The 21,095-nt window shown below is 35.9% G+C and overlaps 1 protein-coding gene across 1 annotated transcript in view; it reads right to left on the reverse strand.

Moving 5' to 3' along the window:
• Nucleotides 1-799: 799 nt before the first annotated feature.
• TTC21B (tetratricopeptide repeat domain 21B) overlaps nt 800-21,095 on the reverse strand; it is a 74,851-nt gene continuing 54,555 nt past the window's right edge. Inside the window, exons 23-29 of the mRNA XM_054562785.1 lie at nt 15,512-15,662; nt 15,165-15,326; nt 12,236-12,431; nt 9,792-10,016; nt 6,308-6,428; nt 2,409-2,476; nt 800-1,186 (exon numbers count right to left, since the gene is read on the reverse strand). Of these exons, the coding sequence (XP_054418760.1) occupies nt 1,109-1,186; nt 2,409-2,476; nt 6,308-6,428; nt 9,792-10,016; nt 12,236-12,431; nt 15,165-15,326; nt 15,512-15,662 (1,001 nt within the window). The 3' untranslated portion in view covers nt 800-1,108. The remainder of the gene's footprint in view (nt 1,187-2,408; nt 2,477-6,307; nt 6,429-9,791; nt 10,017-12,235; nt 12,432-15,164; nt 15,327-15,511; nt 15,663-21,095) is intronic.

Raw genomic sequence — 21,095 nt, forward strand, 5'->3', positions numbered from 1 at the left:
GCAAAGATAAGATATAAGAGAATGCAGCAAAAGAAATAAACATAGGACATTTAAAGAAAAGCAGCGACTTTTAAAATATACTGTGCTTACTAAAAATGCAAATGAAGTTGAAGATTGTGTTTATTGTATTTTAAAGACACATGAAAAAAGATGTAGACAACAAATTTTTCAAAGTGATAAGAAATGAGTTACTAAGCTTAGGTTAAATTGATCTAAAAAGGGTAAGAACTGCTCTGCCTGAGCGGTGTCAGGGCAGCAGGGTAAGCTGCCGCTTTATGCTGTGTGCTTCGTGAGTCCCTGCTGACCAAGAATATTCTGTCATCCTTCTCTTCTCCACCGGATGTAACAGTGTCTGAAATTTCACCAAAAGGCCTAGTCTTTGGACTACGGTTAACTATTGCTATAAAGGTTTACCTACTTAAACTGATTTCAGGTACTGATTATTTCTTAAGAACACATTGGTAGTAAGAGCAGAAAGAATGAGTTCAATTAAGGGAAGGGCAACTCACAATCTTTATATTTTTCCAGAAAGATTTTTTCCTAGGAAAGTCATGTTTTCTGCAATACTACTCATTAACATTCCAGACTGCCTGAGAAGCTCACCCTAATTTTGCAAATATGTCTTTTAAGTTCCAAGAAGAATAGAACCATACATTTCTAAAATCTTTATTAAAATATCTATTTTCCTTTTCATAAATTATATACAAGGAACTTTGTTCAGATTTTTGAAACAATGTTATAAAAAATTTTAAGAAAACAATTGCATTTTAAATATATTTCCTGAAATAAAGAACTTAAATTCCTTAGAAAAGATATAGGATAATTAATTACTTAGATTTTAACAAAATATTCTTTATATAAATGGATTATAATCTTTAGCACAGAAGCATCAAATCTGCATGCATCTAATCAAGTAAAAGAGCTCTCATTCACCTTCTAAATCAGAAAACATCCACTGACAGAGCATTTCTCTTTATATACAACAGCAGCCTCTGCTGGAGAAAGAAAAGTATGCTCCTATTACAAAGTAGTAGCTTGAACCTGTTTTTAACTGGAAAAACTCAGATTCATTTCCTGCTTAAAACAACAAACTAAGTTAAAATAATTTTCAAGGTCGTAAAGATGTGCGAGCCTTATCAAGTATATCCTTCCTGATTTTTGGGTAAGTTGGATGTGCTCCAAGGACCTGCAAAAACAGAGAGCAAAAAATAAAAAAAAAACAGGAAGCACAAGAACTTGTAATTATTAAGAACTGGAGAACTACAAAACTTACATGTAATGAATATCATAGTGGAGATTTCATGGTATCAATACCACGAATATAACCACAATTTTTAAAAGTGACATCTGAGATGTGTGACATGATGACTCATTCATATTACTAGTCACTAGATGAAAACAGTAGTATATGAATACCGCATGTGGAAAATATAACAAATACATTACTTCTTTAATAGGTCAATTGCAGAAAACAATTATGTATCAATAATGGAAAATATTTTTAAATTTAGCTCCTTGTATGTGATGTTTAATGAACCTTTAGAGAGTTATTTTTAACCAGGAGCACACAGATTTACCTGGAGTGATTTTGAGACATAGAATTTTCCAGAACTATTGTGTCTGTAAGTGGGGAGATATTCATTAAAAAAGGCAAAACTCCACAAATGATTCTAATGTATAACCTTACATTAATGTACAACCTTAACGTGAAATACTGGTTTACAGAGAGACTCAGTAATCAACAGCAATCACCAAGTATTTACTCTAAGGATGCTGACACAGCTATCTGGGAAAAGGGACATTAAACAACTCTTTTCTAGGGAGCTTTCCTCAAAGCTTCTAACAAATACTTAAGATAAAGCTTTATATGGAGTATCAATGGGACAATGTACAATATAGAAATTGCAAATTCTAAAACTGAAACTTATTTGTCATTTTGGTAAGGGATCATTTAGTAGGACATTAATCACAAAAATATAATCAAATGACTTCCACATTACAGACATTATCTTTTATATCTCTTTTGCAAGTCTGAATTCTCTAAGCACCAGGCTTAGACACATGCACAGAACTTCTATTCAAAACAATGAAATGACCTGGAGAATCTACAACAATGCTCAAGTATCTTCCGACTTATTAAAAACTATGTTTTATTTCACTTGCTTCTCCTCTAACTTGTCTTTAAATGGACATAAGTATCTTATTATTTGAGGTCTAACTAAATTCATGTTTGATGTAAGTAAACTTTATTATTTTCTAAACTTTGAAAACTGATAGTCTCTCCTGAATGTCTTTGATGAGTATTTAACTCAAATACTATATCCTCTACCTTTATTCATATATATCTTGAAATTAACCAACAGTAGGAAATTGTACATCTGAAAATTTTAAGAAATCTAAATTGTTACCTGATGACATACATCAATTGCATCCACATATCTTTTTGCTTTTAAGTAATTAAATGCAAGTTTGTACCCTGTGAAGACAAAAAACAAAAAAACAAAAACCCATAATGATATAGTATTATTTATCGAGCATACTACTAGTATTACCCTTTTTTGTCTCCTCCTTCACTTGCTTATCAGAGACTTCTAAACAGAGGTTGTTGACTGTACTGTGATAGAAGTGATGAGGTAACAGAAGGCGAGTGACATGAAAGGAGAATAGGCAGGAAAGAAAATGGACTTGGAAGAAAGGACCACAGCGCATATACTGTTGGGTTAGAAGACTGCCATTCTGTCAGTGTGGTTCTATAACTTGCAGAGTACAGTGAAAACTCATCCTAGGGAGGTAATCAATAACACAAGCTGTTCCATTTATACAGCACTTATACACCAGGCAAACTGGTTCCTATAGTCATGAGGTTTACATACTATTCAGAAAGGAAGTACATTATTTAAATAATTATGTAAGTAAATGAATAATTTCAAAACTGAGATAAATGCCATGAAATAACAGTATAGGCCAAATGAGCCAGAATAAAAAACTGGTAGGGGAGGAGGTGGTGTCAGGCAACGTTTGAAATCTGAAGGAGGCATAAAGTAAGCCAAGAGGGCCTGAAGCAAGAACACTTTCAGGCAGAGGGAATTGTATGTGTAAAGGACATAGAAGAACCAAGTGGACCTACAGGACATGGTGAGAGAGCAGAGCAGGTGGGAGGGTGGCCCAGAATAGAGGGGATTAGTCATCAGATACCCCACATCGGTGATGAGTAACGATGATCACAATTACTGATACTGAAATGTCATGTTTCACATGGTGACAATTTAGAAAAAAGCATTAAAGACACTTTATTTAAAAGACATTCTTAAAGGACTTGTTTTGGAAGAATGATATAAAAGTGAACACACTAAGGGGAAGAAAAAAGAGAAATAGTGGCAGTGCATGCAATAAATAAGATATGATGTAACATGATGTAAAAGAATATGTAATTAATAAATTAAATACTTCACTTGACCACTTAGCAACACAAGAAGGGGAATCTGAATACTATTCTTGGGCTCTAATTAAAGTACCAAAACACATTTTAGAATTTCAAACAAATGTTTGAAAAGATCTACTGGCTAACGTAGTCATATGGAAGCACACACATGCACACACACACACACACGCGACTGTCCTACATGAAAACAGTATGTTTCAGAGACGTAACCTTGATCTCATTATGAAGAAATTCTAAAATGGACTAATGAATAAGAGTTTGTGACATTTAAAAAGGAAAACAACTTAACATGTCATGCCTAACATACCTTACTTGGAAACCAGAGCCAGAAAAACTAGATTTAAGTTCTAGTTCTGACTTCTGACTAGCTTTGAGTCCTTAGGCAAGTTATCTGAGTCATCAATTTCAAGCTTCCTTGTCTAAAAAATGGGGATAAGCTCTTCTCTCTCTTAGTATAATTTTAAAGATCAAATACTTGTGAAAAGCTTTTAAAATTTTTAGAGCCCCATACAAATACTAGCAATTTTTTTTCCTGTGAAAATAATGAAATAGAAATATGAAGTTTTAATGGTAAAAGAGACTTGATAGGTCATCTTGTTATAACAATTTGAGAAAGGAAATAAAGAACTAGAAATGGCAAAACAAAACAAAACAAAACAATGACAGCTGCATTACACCTGCCAAGCTTATAAGAATTCAACCTTATGTAATCAGGGAAAAAAAATGGAAGAGAGAGGGAGGGATGGAAGGGAGGAGGGAAGAAGGAAAAGAGGGAGGGAGGGGACCACAAACAATGTGAACAGTGTAGTGTCTGTCATGTAACCGGAGAATGGGTGGGAAGGGAAAAACATGAATGTGCTTTTCCCTCATTAGATCTGTTATGAGTGCCCTTCACAATGACAATACTGAAGCCTGAATCCTATGGAAAGGGCAGGATCCTATTAAGGATATCCTGCCAAGTGAGAACGGGGAATGTATTATTGACTGGTCAGGCAGGTTGGGGGTGTCAGATGCAATGACATTGTTAAGGAAGAAGCAAAAGAATTAACTGACAGCCTCAGAGAAATGCTTACTCAAGAAGTCAAAAGAAGTGATAAAATCATCTACAAAATAGAAAAACGACACAATGAAAGAGCTACTAAGTTGGAATTTCTGTATTTGTTGAAGTCTTTCAAGGAAGGGAATATTTAAATAATTTAGCTTCTAGATTCATCCTTTTTCCAGAATAAAGGGTCAAAATTACATATAGTTTAAAGATTTTATGGAATTTTCATTTTACAAGGTAACTTGATTCTGTAGGATGTAGAGTACCTAAAAAGGAAAGGTGCTATCAGCAAATGTTAGTTCCTGTGCTCTGTATGAGTCTAATACAGCGATTTTCAACCGCAAGAATTTTTAAAACATGCAATACCTGACTACTTAGGCAGGGACACTGACGTCTTTTCTCTGAGATTGTCAAATAAAAAATGACAACAGCCAACACAAGAGCCATCTGGTGGGAACAATTTTTTGCCCATATTTTTTCTCAGGTCAGCAAAAAATATGTATTTTGGGGGCGCAGCAAAATTTTAGTAATTAGTTTATGTGTGCCACAAGATGAAAAAGGGTGAAAATTGCTGGTTTAGTAAAATAACAGACCTCAGAAAAATATACGATAGGGTAAGTCCTGAACTGATAGCTGTAAAGATGACCTATCTGCAAATGAAATGAATACATACTGTGATAGGGCTGCTAAAAAGACCGATGTCATCTTAGACTGAATTAACAACTAATATGCCTAATTTAAAAATAGCTTCATTATAAATACAACTTGATCTTAAATCAAATTTAATACCTAGTTCATTTCTGGTACAACAGATCACAAGGAACGTGGACATATAAAACACCCTTTAATAAACTTAAGTGGCCATGGAATCGAATCGAATCTCCCACTTCTCTCTCTCTCTCTTTTAATAACTACAAATACCTCACCAAGTATTCCAAAGCACCGTTGGGAAAGCACTATTTTAGAGTTTCTAGGAGACAGCAACAAGGAGGGTTAAGGACCTGGAAGCACACTGCAGGAGCAATGGACAGGTGAGTGAGGATGGTCTGAAGAGAAACCTTCGGAGGGCCATGACGGAAGTTTGGAGCTGGACGGCCGTTATGTGCAGAGGAGAAGGACTCTGAGGGTTGCTCTGGGACACAGAGCGGCGCAGTTTCAAAGAAGCATGCATCGGCTCCGTGTGAAGGCGAAGAGGAAGCACGGGGGGCGGGGAACAAGCGCGCTCACAACGTGCGGAGATGGGAGTCCCTAAGTGTTATTTCAGATGCCACTCATTTGTTGTTAGGGTAGTTGGACATCAGCAGTCCTCGAACTGGACTACCACTGGAACAAGGTGATGTTTCTAGATGCTCAGGGCAAAAAATGTATGCTTCATGTTCAAATTATTATGGGAAACATGTCTCTTCCCTGACTGCTGCTGCAACATACATTGGGGTGCAAAGGCTTTGAGAAGTTACACAGTAAAGAAATCTGTAGAAGCTGATTTAATGTAATGTTTTCCTAACTTCCTTGACAATGGAACACTTTTGCCCACAGGATTACCATTCTGGAAATAGCAGAGTGTGAAGGGGGAGAAAGAGGCAGAATTAGATTAGATGTTCTCTAAGGTGACTGGACAAGTCTGCATCTCAGGAAATGATAGCTAATAAATATTACTAACTAATAATTTATTGTGAATATAAAATTTATTTTTCAGAAGGACTAACAAAGGAAGTGACCTCTTAATATGTATTTTGTTCCTAAAGGAAGTGAAATCACTTAAATGAAGACTTGCCAATAAAACCCAAGATTCCTGGGAAACCTTAACTTGTTAAACTCACCCACTGCTGGATTGGTCTGATTGCCATGTTTCCATGCCATCTCATAGTTTAAGGCAGCATCTGTATACGTTTGCTCTTTTTCCATAATGTAGCCCATATATTCATAAGCTTTGCAGCAAGACTGAAGAAAAACAGAAGATGTATCAATAGATTAAACTCAATACCACTAAGGTTTTATGGGGTGCTTATGATTATACAGTCCGACCATATCAACTAATTTAAATGGCATTTAAATGGCACGTAAGACAATGGTTTTCAGCCTTGGCTATGCAATCGAATCATCTAAAGGACTTAAAATATTCTGAGGCCAATGCCCCATGCCAAACCTACAGAATTAGAATCTTTGCATGACAAGAAAGGGAATTTGTATTTTGCACATATATATAAGTACATTTTATTATAATTTCAACACACACATATATAGAAATGACAGTGTAATGAACCCTCTGAACCATATCTTCAACAATCAACTCATAGCTAATACTGTTTTACCTGTCTTCCCCTACTTGTCCTTCTGTATTATCAGATAAAAACACTCAAATATTGCAATTTCATCCATAATTATTTTGTTATGCTTCTCTCTTTAAAAATAAGAACTTTTTTTAAACATAACCACAAACCACAATTTGTCGTACCTAAATGTAACAACTCTTTGATATTACCAAATATCCAGTTACTACTGAAATTTCAATCACTCTCAATATAATTTTTTTTGTTTGTTAGGATGATAATCAAATTAAGGCCCACTCATTGTGAATCACTGTCTCTCAACTTTTTTTGATCTGGAGGTTCCCCTCCTTCTCTCTGTCTCTTTCATTGCAATTCAATGTAGCAGAAAAAAGAATGTTTGTCCTAGAGTTTCTCACATCCCATACTGAGTTGAGTTCATCCTTGTGGTGCTTATGTAATATATTTCTATGTCAGTGCTATTTTCTAGAAATTGGAATTACACCTAGAGGTTTGGATTTGATTTTGATTTGGGGTGGGGAAGAAGCGAAAATCCTTAATAGAACAGTGCCCTGACAAGCAATTTTGAAGCCTGATGTAAAAGGAAAAATGCATAACACAATGTATATGGGTTTTTTTTGTATTTTATAATTAATTTTTTCCTAGAATGTTTAATTTTTAAAAATTGGAAAACTGACAAGTATATATACTAAAACTCACACTATTTTAAGTTTGAATATTTTATTTATATTCAAAGTTTATTATAATTTTACTTTCTTGACCTCAATACTAGAAAATATATCAATAATATTTTCATTAAAACCATTACCCATCAAAAATACATATAGCATGGGATGTGTATGATCTCTTTTGCTTCAGGCTTCAATGTAGCTCAGCATAGCACTATCAGATCCTATCTTTTGAACATGTTAATATTTTTAAACATAATATTGCACTCCAAATTCATATGTTAAAATCCTACCCTCCAATGTGATGGTATTAGGAGGTGCATCTCTAGGAGGTAATTAGGTCCTGAGGGTGTAGCTCTCATGAGTGGGATTATGGCCCGTATAAAAGAGACCCTAGAGAGTTCACTTGCTCTCTTTCCACCATGTGAGGATGCAACAAGAAGCTGGCAGCCTGCAACCTGGCAAAGGGCCCTCACCAAATTCAACCAGGCCGCATCCTAATCTTAGACTTATGACTTCCAGAAGTATGAATAATAAATTTCTGTTGTTGATAAGCCACCCAACTTATGGTACTTTGTTATAGCAGCATCAATTGCCTAAGACAATTACTGAGATTTTAAGAGCCCCTTTACAGTTTGGACCCAGAGTAAGTGTTTCACTTGTTTCGCGCCAGGGCAGCTCTGTCACAGGTGCTGTGTTCTTCCAGCGGGGGCGCATACGCCTGCTTCTCTTTTTGCAACGTCATATCCATTTGTTAATCAATTCATCAGGTTTGAGAAATATTTTACATTCTTTCTTCTTTTATTAGCTGGAAAACACCTATAATGAGAAATGTCTCCTTTGCTACTATTTGGTTACCCAGTAGTGTAGTTTATACAGAAAAGGTGGGATAAATGCTTAATTCTTTGCCTTTTCTTGCCAGCTTTAGAGGTAGCTCATAAGCATACTTCAGTAGTGATCAATTCTTTTTTTTCTTTTTTTGATCTCTGTAAACTCATGGATTTAAACTTATTTAGTGTGCTTCAGTGTACTGCACTTTTTTGTTCTTACTAATATTTCAAGTGTCTCAACTTCAGCTGGGGGGAGCGTCTTCAAGCTGGCTCCTGCGTCCTGACATGACTCTAATCATCTATGATAGCTTCCTTGCCATCTGGTATGACAAGATGGGCTAGTGTCATTTTGTACATTTCCTGTCCCAGATCTGGATGATCTCCATTTTTTAAATTACCTAATTAAAAGATTTCTAAGCTCTACTTCTTGAATCCTATGCTTCCAATATAGACAAGTCTAATCAGCAGGACTGACGCCTCTAAAGTAGCCATCCTGTTCAAACATGTAATGTACCGAAGTCAGCATTATGGCAAACTGAAATTCTATCTGCATTAAAACCTTAATTCCATGCAACCCTGCTTAATCCTAGACTTGGCATGAAAGGGTCAACTATTTGGCAATTTTGATTTTTCAAAGCTTCTCAATGAGTACTCTGTTTTTCAAGGCCAATTTAACTTACAATTTGATGTACAAACTATAAATTGATAAATGGCTTGACTGTTTTAAGTTTTCTGAAGTTCCCTAAAAAAAGTAACTTAATAGTATCAGATTATGTCTTTAAAAAACAAATGATCCATTTTGTAATCTGATTTGCTTGAAGAGAATAAAACATCGATTTTCTGTGATTAAGATTTGAAATAACTGATATGAATCTATAAAGATAAATATGCTCAACTTTCTACATGAAGTACAATTATGTCTTAACAAATAGTAACAAATTCTTAACTTTAAAAAATGTTTTATTTAATAAGACATCCTTTTTTTGCATGTGTGCCAAACACCTAAATACACTCTTATGCAAAGAGCCTTCAATTCTAAAGACTAACGTTTTCAACTTCATACTTAAAGATAAGAACTTACTAAACATGTCAAATTAAATGCACAGTGGATTCTAAACTGTGGAAATGGCATGCAGCTGCAGTAAAGTCATCGAGAGTATTTCTTAACAGGAGGGACAGACGTCCGCAATTAATGTTCTGCAATTTTCATTAGTTCTCAGATGAGATGGGTAATCACAGGCAAATACTTGACATTCCAAAAACACTTCCTGTAAGTAGGGCATACCACAGATGAAACCTGACACTGCATAAAGCTCTACTTTTTAAAATTTTCAAGGGCAAATGGTTTCTTATTATTAATGTTTATTTCCTGGTTGTGGTAAGAATAAACATTTAATTTTCAAAACACACACACACACAGGAATCCTTAGAAATGGACCAACATTCTATAATAACCTATTATAGAAAGCTTACACAATGAAGGTTAACAATTATTTTTTTTCCTTCTTAATCGCCTACCCTATTATGACGCAGGCACCGTTTTAACAGTTCCTCTGCCATGTCGTATTTGGCTGACTGGATGTAAATATCAGCAAGTAGCAGCCAACTCCTCTCAAAGTCCTCAGCATCAATGGGATTCCAGTTCATTTTTGCAATCCGCTTCAACTGGTTTCTGGCTCTCGGGGTCTGTTTCAAGATCATATAAGCTGTTGCCATTCCTAAAAGTGCTGGAATATGATCCTTCTGTAAGAAAACAAAAAAACTTTAGGCCCTCAGATACACAAACATAACTAAATGTCCTATGTTTAAAAGGAAAACACATGGAAAGTAGCCATTGCGACATAAGAACTCCCGTGGATGCTATTTGTGGCTCCACACAGATACCTGAGATATGGTCGTTATTTAACACGTCAAGTAAGCTCAGGCTGCCATGCAGAAATTTGGTGGGGGGCTGTGTGGTTAAGGTAACTCAGTAAATATACAGATACCACAACCACACAGCCTAGGACAGTTAGAGTAACTCCATCTTTAATGGAATTGACTGGCTGTTTTGGTTTTGTACAGACACGGAAAAATAAATGAAATTCTATTTCAGTGTAATCCTAATGGAACATTTGCATTTTGACTCCATTCTTTCATCTGTAAAAAGGAATAACAATGATTTACCTGCAATGATATTCCTTATCTATGCTGACTCTATTGCCCCTTTTTTCTCCCTTCTCATTTTCATTTAATAGCCTCTTCTCTCAATATAGACCAATAAAATGTTATAAATAAGGCATGCAATGAACTCATGTCTCAAAATATGCTTTTAGAGTTGGAGTCTGCAGCTTCTTGATAGTGTCTATAAAACATGATGTTCTTTTACACAGAGTTCACAGTCAGAAAATGTCACTCTGAAACCAACAAGCTAATAAGAATTGGTATAAAGTGGAAGCTATTAGCAATCTCTCCAGAAAACCAACTTATCTAAGCAATAATGTGTATGTCCCTGATAAAGCTAGAGTGCTTCTTAAATTTCAGCAGAGGGCTTGTGATCCTTTAATAAAGAGGAAGGCTACAGTTTAAAATACAAATAAAAGATGAGAAATTGTGATTTAGAAATCATAATATCATGACTATAATAAAGATGCACTGCAAGATAGGGAGTTTAGGCAAATAAGAAGGAATGGAAAGACAACAGAAGGCTATGTTTAAAAGTAAACCCTCTGGCCCTGGCTGGGTAGCTCAGAAGGTTGTAAGTTGGATTCCCAGTCAGGGCACATACTTCGGCTGTGAATTTGAACCCCAGGAGCAGCGCTAATGGGGTCGATGCCTCTCTCTCTAAAATCAGCGAACATATTCTCCGGTGAGAATAAAAAAAACAAAGCAAGCCTCTTATTTAAAATCACACACCTCAAGTTCGATTAGAATGAATCAATTCCTCACAGCCTGACCACTCCCGAGTGGACCCCAGAAGTTTCTAATATTGCAAAGCTGAGTTCTAACCCCTGCATTAGGTCCATGATGTCTCTTCCAGTGTAGACATCATAAGGTGTTCGTTCAGCCAGCTTTCCTCTCTCACGCTCAGTCATGCTAAGCTGATGCTATCCTGTTTTGTTCCAAGGGTGGCTTACAGTGGCAAGAGAGTGCCATCTAGGATGCTTGTACCCAAATGGCAAAGGGGACTGTAGTTTCCCCCAAATCCCTCAGGGTCTGATGGGGGGAGCAGGGGTCACAGTAGGGGTTTTAGGCAGTTTATTGCTACGCCTGTGATCTCTGAACCACAAGAAAACACAGCAAAACTCTGTAAATCTTCTGAGAGACACAAAATTAGGCTTTCTCGGTGGCCTACAACATTGTTAGGTGGAAGAACATGAAATGAGTATGCTTATAACTAGCTGTTACCAAATGCTTAACGAGTGGGTGCCTAGAATTCCTTCCTTAAAATCAAGTGGATTTGAGTGGGGCAAAGAGAAAGCCTTAAATCTAATAATAATAATAGTAATTATGATTATATTGCAGGGGTTATTTCAGTATTGCTAAAGAACAATATCATTAATTGCATAACTGAATTATAGGTTGTCAGTATTGAACTTAGCCTTAGAGTAGGAAAAATTTCAAAGTCATGTTAAGTGAAAAGGTGAGCGACGAAGGAAGGCTGCCAAGGTTTATTTTTCCTAATAAGTCACCCTAGGCTTCATCTATAACACAGAACTTCTCCAGAGGATAAAGCTACTCCCTTAAAAATTTAAGCCCTTTTGAAGCATTTCCTCTCTCCAGAGTTCACTATCCTAATAGTGGCCAATAACACATAAAAACAGTAACAGCGTCTCTCTGGAAACGAAAGTACACTGTAAAATTATGTCAAATTAGACACCTAATTTTTAATACTAGTATTTTAAGTAAATTCTCAGAAAATAAACTAATTGAAATACCTATTTCTGTACTACCAAAACATATGAAATTAGAAATCTACGCACCTCAGATGTCGCTATTTCAGTGAAGGTATTCAATGCTTGCTCTACATTAGACTTTTGTTTGGTAGCCATTAGGCAGTAGTTTTCCAGTACACGAAGCTGGACGTGACCCTCACCAGTCTGGGGTTTCAGTTCTTTAAGGAGCTTTTCTGCCGTCCTCACGGCTAATTGCACAGACTCTTGCTTCTCAGTTGAATTGCTGTATTCAATTACAAAAAATAAATCTCATTTCTATTACTCATAAAGTCAAATTCATTGACGGTAGGATGAGCTCAAGGGTACATGGGTTTCTCTCTTTCTTTTTCATCACCAATTTAGACCAATCCTTCTGAACAATGTCACTCATTCTCTTCTAGTATAAAGCAATGTTATAATGTGTTTTTTAAACAAACTTTATATAACTTCAATAAAACACCATTAACATTTATTTACTCTAGACTGAAGGCAAAATCTGGACAATATCTACATTTGGTGTCTCCATTTTAGCTAATATAAAACTAGAATTCAGAAGAAGTAGAATCATCCAATCATCAGTGGTGTCCCTATTCAAAAAATGGAAAAAAAAATAAAAGAGCAAGCAAAAAGTAACTAACATGGATGATTGCACCTACTGGATTGCCAAGCACTGGATTATTTCATTCAATGTATGTTGAATCCATTTTATGTATGAGAAAACTAAGGCTCAAACAAGTGACACAATCTGCCAAAGGTCACACAGCTAATAAATGGTAAACCTGTGATTTGAACCTAAGTTTGTGAGACATATAAAGAATGTTTTGCTTTCCTCACCCAGTTGCCTATCAGATGCTCAGAAGTTATATATCTGTTAAAAGGTTATAAAATCCAAGTACAATAACAGTTTAAATATGTACTACCATTTTCTTATTTTTTAAACACACACCCAGATATAAAGGGTCTGTCTGGAAAAAGCCCAGCCATTGTTAATATAATGTAAATGGTTTGCGCTACACCATGTAACCTGGCAGCCAAGAGGGTGCACGGGAGTGTGCAGGCATGAACGATGATGACTTCCCTCTACTGGTCAGTGGGGGCGGTAGATGCCCATTGAGTGAGCATGTGTACTGTGCAGCCGTCACATTTAAAATGACTGAGTGAGTATAGCAATGAACCTGCATCGAATTTTGCGTTAGGCTTGAACATTCCTCTGTGGAAACTATTCAGATAATTCAGAAGGTCACAGCTATAGGCAACTGGTGATTGGCAGCTTCATCATGACAACGCTCCTGCTTATGCATCATGTATAATGCAGAGTTTTTTTGTGAAACATCAAATCGTCCAGGTGACTCAGTCTCCCTACAGCCCAGATTTGGTGCCCTGCCACTTCTGGTTTTTCCTAAAACTAAAATCACCTTTGAAAGGGGAGATATTTCAGACCATCAATGAGATCTGGTAAAATACACCAGGGCTGGTGATGGCGACTGGGAGAACTGTGTGAGGTCCCAGGGTGCCTACTTTGAAGGGGACTGAGGTGTCATTGCCCTATGTACAAGGTTTCTTGTATTTTGTATCTTCAACAAATGTCTCTATTTTTCATAGTACATGGCAGGATACTTATCGGACAAACCTCATATATGTATTATATATTTTATATATAAATTAATAAAATAAAATTAAATTCTCAAGGCCCAATCACTAAAGTCATTGGTCTTTTTCTCAGGCCTTAGGCTTTTATCTTCTCTAAAACATTTTACACTGCTGGGTACCTTCTTCAAAGTTCCTCTCCTTTCTCCTCTGTAACATTACACATTTTTGGCTCTCTTTCCGGTACACTGATTGCTTTTTTCTGACTTCCCTTCTTCCTCTGGTTCCCTTAAATGTTAGCATACCCAAAGTTTAGTTCTCAGGCTTCTCTTACTGCATTCTACTTGCAAAGGGTCCATTCATGGGGTTCCACTACCCACCCTTGCACATGTCTACCAAATCTGTATCTCCAGCTGCCACCTCCTCTGAGTTCTAGTTTTGTACTTTCAACTACATGCTGCTGAAGTCCATGGAAGCAGCCTGTAGATACATAACAGTAGGTTACCTTAACCTATCTAAAACAAACATAAAACAAACATGTGTTTCCCTGCTCTAAAACTTGCAACGGCTCTAGAATCTAAGCCTTCAGATCTGTCACTGAAACGTCTCAGCTGTCTGGTTCTAATTTATTCCTGTTCCTTTATACCTTTCCCCTGACCGCTTTGCACTGCTGTGATTTCTAAGAATTCCTGTAACACTTAAGATCTGTTTTGCTGGAAATTGAATGGCTTCAGATACTGTCTTGTATCCTAGGTAAACTGTATGTTCCTGAAGGCAGACACTTATAGATTATACCTTATACATTTGCACACTTATGCAGCCTACACCATACCTTGCCCAGTTTGAAGAGAGGACAAGCAACAAACCCATGTTCATGGAGATATAACGACCTATTAGCAGTACACCAGAGTGGCTTTGAAGTCAGGTAGCACTCAGTCCAAATCTTGCCCCCATCACTTACTAACTCTACCACATTAGACAAGTTAACTCTGAGCTTACTTCATAATACTATTGTAGGAAATAAATAAGATAATGCATATAAAGTATATAGCACAAGATATACCATATTAACACCATTTGTTAAAGGATTACTATTACTGTGTGAAAAATTTTGCAAAAGTACTCAAATTCTACAATGTATCCTTATTTACAGAGCAGTAAGGGAGTGTTTTCATAACATGTTTATTCTGATGTAGACAATATGCTAAAAAGGATTTCATGCTTGTTATAGAGAACAGTTATTCTAGCTATGATTTTTTTCATCTGACCTTTCATTAGTGCTATCCTAGAATTTAGTTCTTTTTTATAAGGTCTCCTTGCTTGTTACCCTTAAGAAGTGTTTTGTTGTTTTTTGTTGTTTTTAAAGGGTAATTTGTCAAACACTACTCACCCCAGGTCTCCATCCAGATTTTCAAATACTTCACCTCCAACAGTTTCATTATCTGGATTCAAACATATTTCTATCATATTATAAAGGGCATTTTGGCCCCATTCACTGTCTTTCCGAGCTTTATTAAAATGTCGAAGGGCATCATTTGGTTCTCCAGTATACCTTGTTAGATGTTTAAAAAATTAGTTATTTCAATCACTGACTACAAGCTTTAAGTCATTTATAATTTGTTTTGTAAATATAACTATTAACATATTTTAAAATGTAAATTTTTTAAAACAAAGAAATGCCTATTATACTTTATTCACAATGAGAAAAAAACTACTATTTATTTGCCAATAGATTACCAAAGATATAGTCCTTTACAGTATTGATATCCTGGCTCCAATTTTGCTCTGGAGTTACGTTTTTCAGCCATTAAGAAAAATCTTGGAACATCCTCAAGTTTTCCACATCTTCTCAGGAAATCAATTAAACGAGATAATGTCATATAATTATCTAGAAACAAAAAATATTTCAGATATAGACAATGTTTTATGTTTGCTTTGATGGTTATAATTCTATGTATTCAAGTATAGTTTTCTTCAAATGAAATACAATTTAAATATAAGCAAAGGAATGCCTAAGGAGTTGTAAGTCCCTAAAGAGACTGTGGTAAATTGGATAGTCTATCTAATGGTAAAGGCTGGGTTGGTCTGATCACAGTGAGATAGGTTCTATATAGGCAAATATATAAAAATGTGTATTTGCTGTAATTCACTTTGCAATCATTCCTAGGACCAAATTCTTCTAGAAACAGTCCCTACATGGATAATCTAAACTCTAAATGTAAAATTTAGGAGGACTGATTTGATTACACAGAGCAAATCTATCTGTGACGCTTCCTTTTCCACCTACCGCAGCAAGCAAGGGGGTAAGAACAGTACATTCTGATGACAGTGTTTAGAGTGGGAAATTAGGAGTTTCACTCCAGCCTTTCCTTAATAGGTGATGTAAATAACATATTAGGCACTAGCTTATCATACTATAACCTTAACATATTTATCCCAATGTTTTAATCCTATTTTACCTTCTTCTAAGGAAAAATAATTAATTTGGTTCTTTGGTCTCAGGTATAATTTCCTAGCACATTCCTAGAAGGAGCTTCTTCTCCCAATTCTATGCAGTTCTTTCTTATCACTGAAATACTCAGTTTTGAGAATAATTTAATAAACATTTTTGTAAGATTCTAAAAATACTGCATGGTATGGATACTTTAGAAAATTTGGAAAAATACAGAAAAGTATAAAGAAAAAAATCACTCATTCCTACAAGTTAGAGATTACCACATTTCATTTCTTTTCATATATTTATGAGTAAAAATCGATCTATAAATGTTTAAATGTAAGCAAATTAATATGTTTCTTCACTTACATACATACAAAGTTGAAGTCACACTTGGGATTTTGATTCAACATTAGACAATAAACATTTCTCAAATGTCACTGAATGCTTTTCAAAAACAACTTTAATATGGATTCATAATTATTGATGGTTCACATTTTATTTCTTTGTAGTTGTTTTTTAGGTGTTTGAACTCTCAAGTTTCAGTTGGCACAGGACTCATAGTGGGGGATTTGTAAAAACCTTTACCATGCAAGCTGTTCTGATCATTTTCACAGGCTGAGTTGGAAATAAAATAAACAAAAACTTTTAAAGAAAATTTATCCTTGACTGCATGTTCCAAGAAAAGAGAAGATACAATACGATCCAGCAATTCTACTTCTGGGTATATACTCAAAAGAACTGAAAGAGGGACTCAAGTCAATATTTGTATACCAGTGTTTACAGCAGCATTATTCACAAAAGCCAAAAGTGAAAACAATCCAAATCTCCAACAATAAATGAATGGATAAACAGTGTGTGGTATCTACATGCAATGGAACACTCTTTAACCTTGAAATTGAAAGGCAATTCTGATATATGCCAGTATATGGATGAACCTTGAAGATATTATACTACCTGAAATAAGCCAGTCACAAAAGGACAAACTGTATGATTCCACTTATATAAGGTACCTAGACGAGCCAAATTCATAGACAGAAGGTAGATGGTGGCTGCCAGGAGATAGGGGGAAGGAAAAGTGGGAAGCTGGTGCCTAGAAGGTACAGAATTTCAGTTTGGAATGATTAAAATGTTCTGGAGAAGGATTATGATGATGGTTACAACAATATGAATGTACTTAATGCCACTGAACCATACACTTATAATATGGCTGAAGTGGTAAATTTTATGTTGTGTATGTTTGATCACAATGAAAAAAACTATTAAAAAACACTCTGTTGGCTTTGCATCTACTCTATTACATGATGACAAAATAATCCAGATTAACAATATCATTTGCCTTCCATGACCCATAATCGCAGGTCTCAAGATTTATTTCCTCCTGCCTTTTGGCATCACTAAAAAGCAGAGCATGATAAGAATATGGGTTCAGAAAAAGAGGATCTGAATCTTTCAGCTATGTGAATTCAAGAAAATTACTCAAATTCTTAGTCTAAAATTACTTATTTTCTTAAAATAGCATTATGTTATTTACCCTCAGAGTGCGATGGAAATAAAACGAAGGCACAAGAGATCTTTAAAACTACAAATATATTTACAAGTCCCACAAGCTTTGATAGGAACTAGGATGCCTACTCTACAATAAAGCCATTGATCTAGAAACTGTATTGGATCAAGCAGGAATTAAGGTTAACATTTCTGGCCCAAAATTCTTTTATGATATTACTAATATGTGTGATGTATTTTATTGCTAATGTTATCTAAAGTCAATCTTGGGAGGCAAGTTTCTTGAATAATTATCACCTTACAACATTACTGATATGTATTCATTATTAGTTCAAGTTTAAAATTACCACTGATAGATTAAATTACATTAATTTGTTTTTTGGTTAAACATGAAATATGACAGAAAGCAAATTTCTGCACAGAAGGAATCTACTGAAAACTGAAATGTATTACATTCAGAAAAAAACATAGTCCATATTTATTGATGGATAGTGAGAAGATACCAAAATAATTATGGTATGATGTGACAAGGCATGAAGTGTTACAGAATTAAAATGCACAGAGTTCCTAACATTGCCTGGGGGAAGCTGGAGAGGTTTCACATAGAGCTGGACCTATGAGCAACATGAAGGATAAGGGGACCTTACCAGACAACAGAGCAGAGCATGAAGGGTGTTGATAAGTTTGATATTATAAGATATTAAAATGGAAGAAGGATAAGAAATATGAATGAATTCAAAAGAACTATGCACCCCAGTGTTCATAGCAGTGCAATTTACAATAGCCAAATGCTGGAAGCAACCTAAGTGCCCATCAGTAAATGAGTGGATCAAAAAACTATGGTACATTTACACAATGGAATACTACGCAGCAGAAAGAAAGAGCGAGCTACTACCCTTTGAGACAGCATGGATGGAACTGGAGAGCATTATGCTAAGTGAAATAAGCCAGGGGGTTAAAGATAAATACCATATGATCTCACCTACAAGTGGAACCTAATGAACAAAACAAACAAGCAAGGAAAGTATAACCAGCAACATTGAAAGAAAAAAGAAACCAACAGAAACAAGAGGAAAGGAGGGAGGAGAGGGCAGGGAAAGGGAAGGGAAAGGTCAAATCAAGGGACATGTATGAAGGACCCATGGACAAAGCCAAAGTGGGAAAGGATTGAGGGAGGGAGGTGGGAGGGGGGACAGGGGAAAGTGATGGCGGGAAAATGGAGACAAATGTATTTGAACAATAAAAATAAAAAAAATAAAAAAATAGAAAGAAATATGAATGAAAGGATAATCTAGGCCGTATTATCAAAATAATGCTTATGATATTAGGCTTGAGCCTAGAGAGCCATCCTAAATTTTAAGCAGAGGAATAGGTTCTGATTTTTAGAATTAATATAGCCGTCCTATGATGGTTTAGAGGTGCAGCAACCAAGAGGCTAGCAGATTGGTGGGGAAACTGTACTAGTCCCGGTGAGAAGTGATAAAGGTCTTAATAGAGCTGTGGGCTAGGAGAAGACAGACTGGATGTGATTGTTAGCTATTAAACAGACACAACTCAGGGGTCTTGTTAACCAACTGGTGTCAGGGCAGGATTTGCAGATTTTGAAAGCAAAAAGATGTAATCTGTCAAGAGAGCGGAAATTAGATCTATAAAGAGAATTTTGAACCAGTTAGGTTAAGTCGAATTGGACAGTTCATTTCTGAAGTAAGCTAAGACACAGCCTTAATTTAAAGTATAAAATGTGCTACTGAGCACGAGCAAGAATGTGGATCATAGGCTTTAGAATAATTCTGACAAAACAGTTCAGGGGATAAGTTTGTGAAGTCCCATTAGAAATAAAAGATAGAACACAAGGTAAAAAACAAACTATCACACAGAAAATAAAAACTTGAAGTTTTGTATTTTTAAAAGACTTAGTATTTCACAGCCATTCACTGATCCATTCAACCAATAAACACTGACTTTGCCCCATGGGCATGCCTTTCACCATCACTGTGCACGACGGTGGGGACAGAAGAGGAGTATGAGGGGACCTCTGCACACCTGAGGAGCCTGCAGTTTAACAGTGATGACAAGAGCATCAGGCGTCATGCTTCAGCAAAGTAACAGATTTGGGTAATAAGGGGGTGTGGATGAAGTGATTTATTCTTTATTATTAGGGTGACCGACTCATCCCAATGTGCTGAGATTTTCTTAGCTTTAGCTCTGAAAGCCCTCCCTTCTGGGAGACCCTTCAGTTTCAGGCAAACCAAGGTAGATGGTAACTCTACGCAGCATCACATAATGTATTTTCTGAGGAAGCTGGCGGCAGTGGGGGTCAGTTTTAGATTTTAGTGAAGGGTGGATATTTTCGATTATTTTTAGGGAGAGACAGAGTGGACGAAGAAAGAAGGCCAAGTGCATTATGGGCAAAGGAGAACAACCATGCAGAGACTTGGAGGTGTGGTTGTGTGTCATTTGGTATTTTTGGAGAACAAGGCTCCTATACTAAATTTACAAATAATTCATTTTATATTTGTTTATGAACAGTCCAAAGTCACCAGTCTAATAAGCCAATTTTTCTGTTATCTATTTGGAAAAGATGCTAGTGCCAAATAACCTGGGTGAGATAAAATTAATCTGACAGATGAGAGCCTCTTCAAATTTCTTACGTGAGGGCAACACTGTCATCAGTGGCTTAAAATGGTTTCCTTAAAGAAACCATGCTGGACTATTTGCTCAAAGGCAAATGCTACAATATGGGAACTGCCTGAGAGAGACAGAATGAAAATACTATGTGTACCACCTTAAGCAGTAGTTCGGATAAGGAGAAAGGGACAAAAGAGAGTCTAGAACCCACGGTAGAAATGGCAGGAAACAAATGACTTAGGCCTAAAGAAAGTAAGAGCACGATTTGGGCAACAGATATGGAAATGGCCCCATATTTTGGACTCAAGAGTGAAAAGAAGACGTAAGACAGTAAAATAATTAACAGTACTCTTTTAAAGAACACCTAAGTACAAAATGGAACAGACAAGGTAAGAAACAGAAATGTGGCCTGAGACACTCCAAAAGTGGGAAGAAATTTAAAAAGATAATAAAAAATAATAGAAAGAAATTAAAATGTTGATATTATCATAAAAACAGGTAATTTTTTCCTTTCAATCTTTGCCCTAACTAGGGGTATTAAATTTGTAAGTAGAAAGTGTTGTTCTATAAATTCAAACTTTTAAAATTAAAAGCATTAGTAAATACAACATGTAGTGTGTATCTGGTTCTCTGAGTTGCCCCAACTTGACATATAGCCACCTCTGTGTCCACGCTGCCCTAACCAGGCAGCTCTGCCTGCCTGTGGCATCAAGAACTGAGTGACTGCTCTAGAACTTTCTCTGAGATTTCAAA

The sequence above is a fragment of the Pteronotus mesoamericanus genome, unplaced genomic scaffold (assembly GCF_021234165.1).
Source record: "Pteronotus mesoamericanus isolate MK-2021 breed Mesoamerican mustached bat unplaced genomic scaffold, CSHL_Meso_final scaffold_651, whole genome shotgun sequence".
NCBI classification, from domain to species: Eukaryota; Metazoa; Chordata; class Mammalia; order Chiroptera; family Mormoopidae; genus Pteronotus; species Pteronotus mesoamericanus.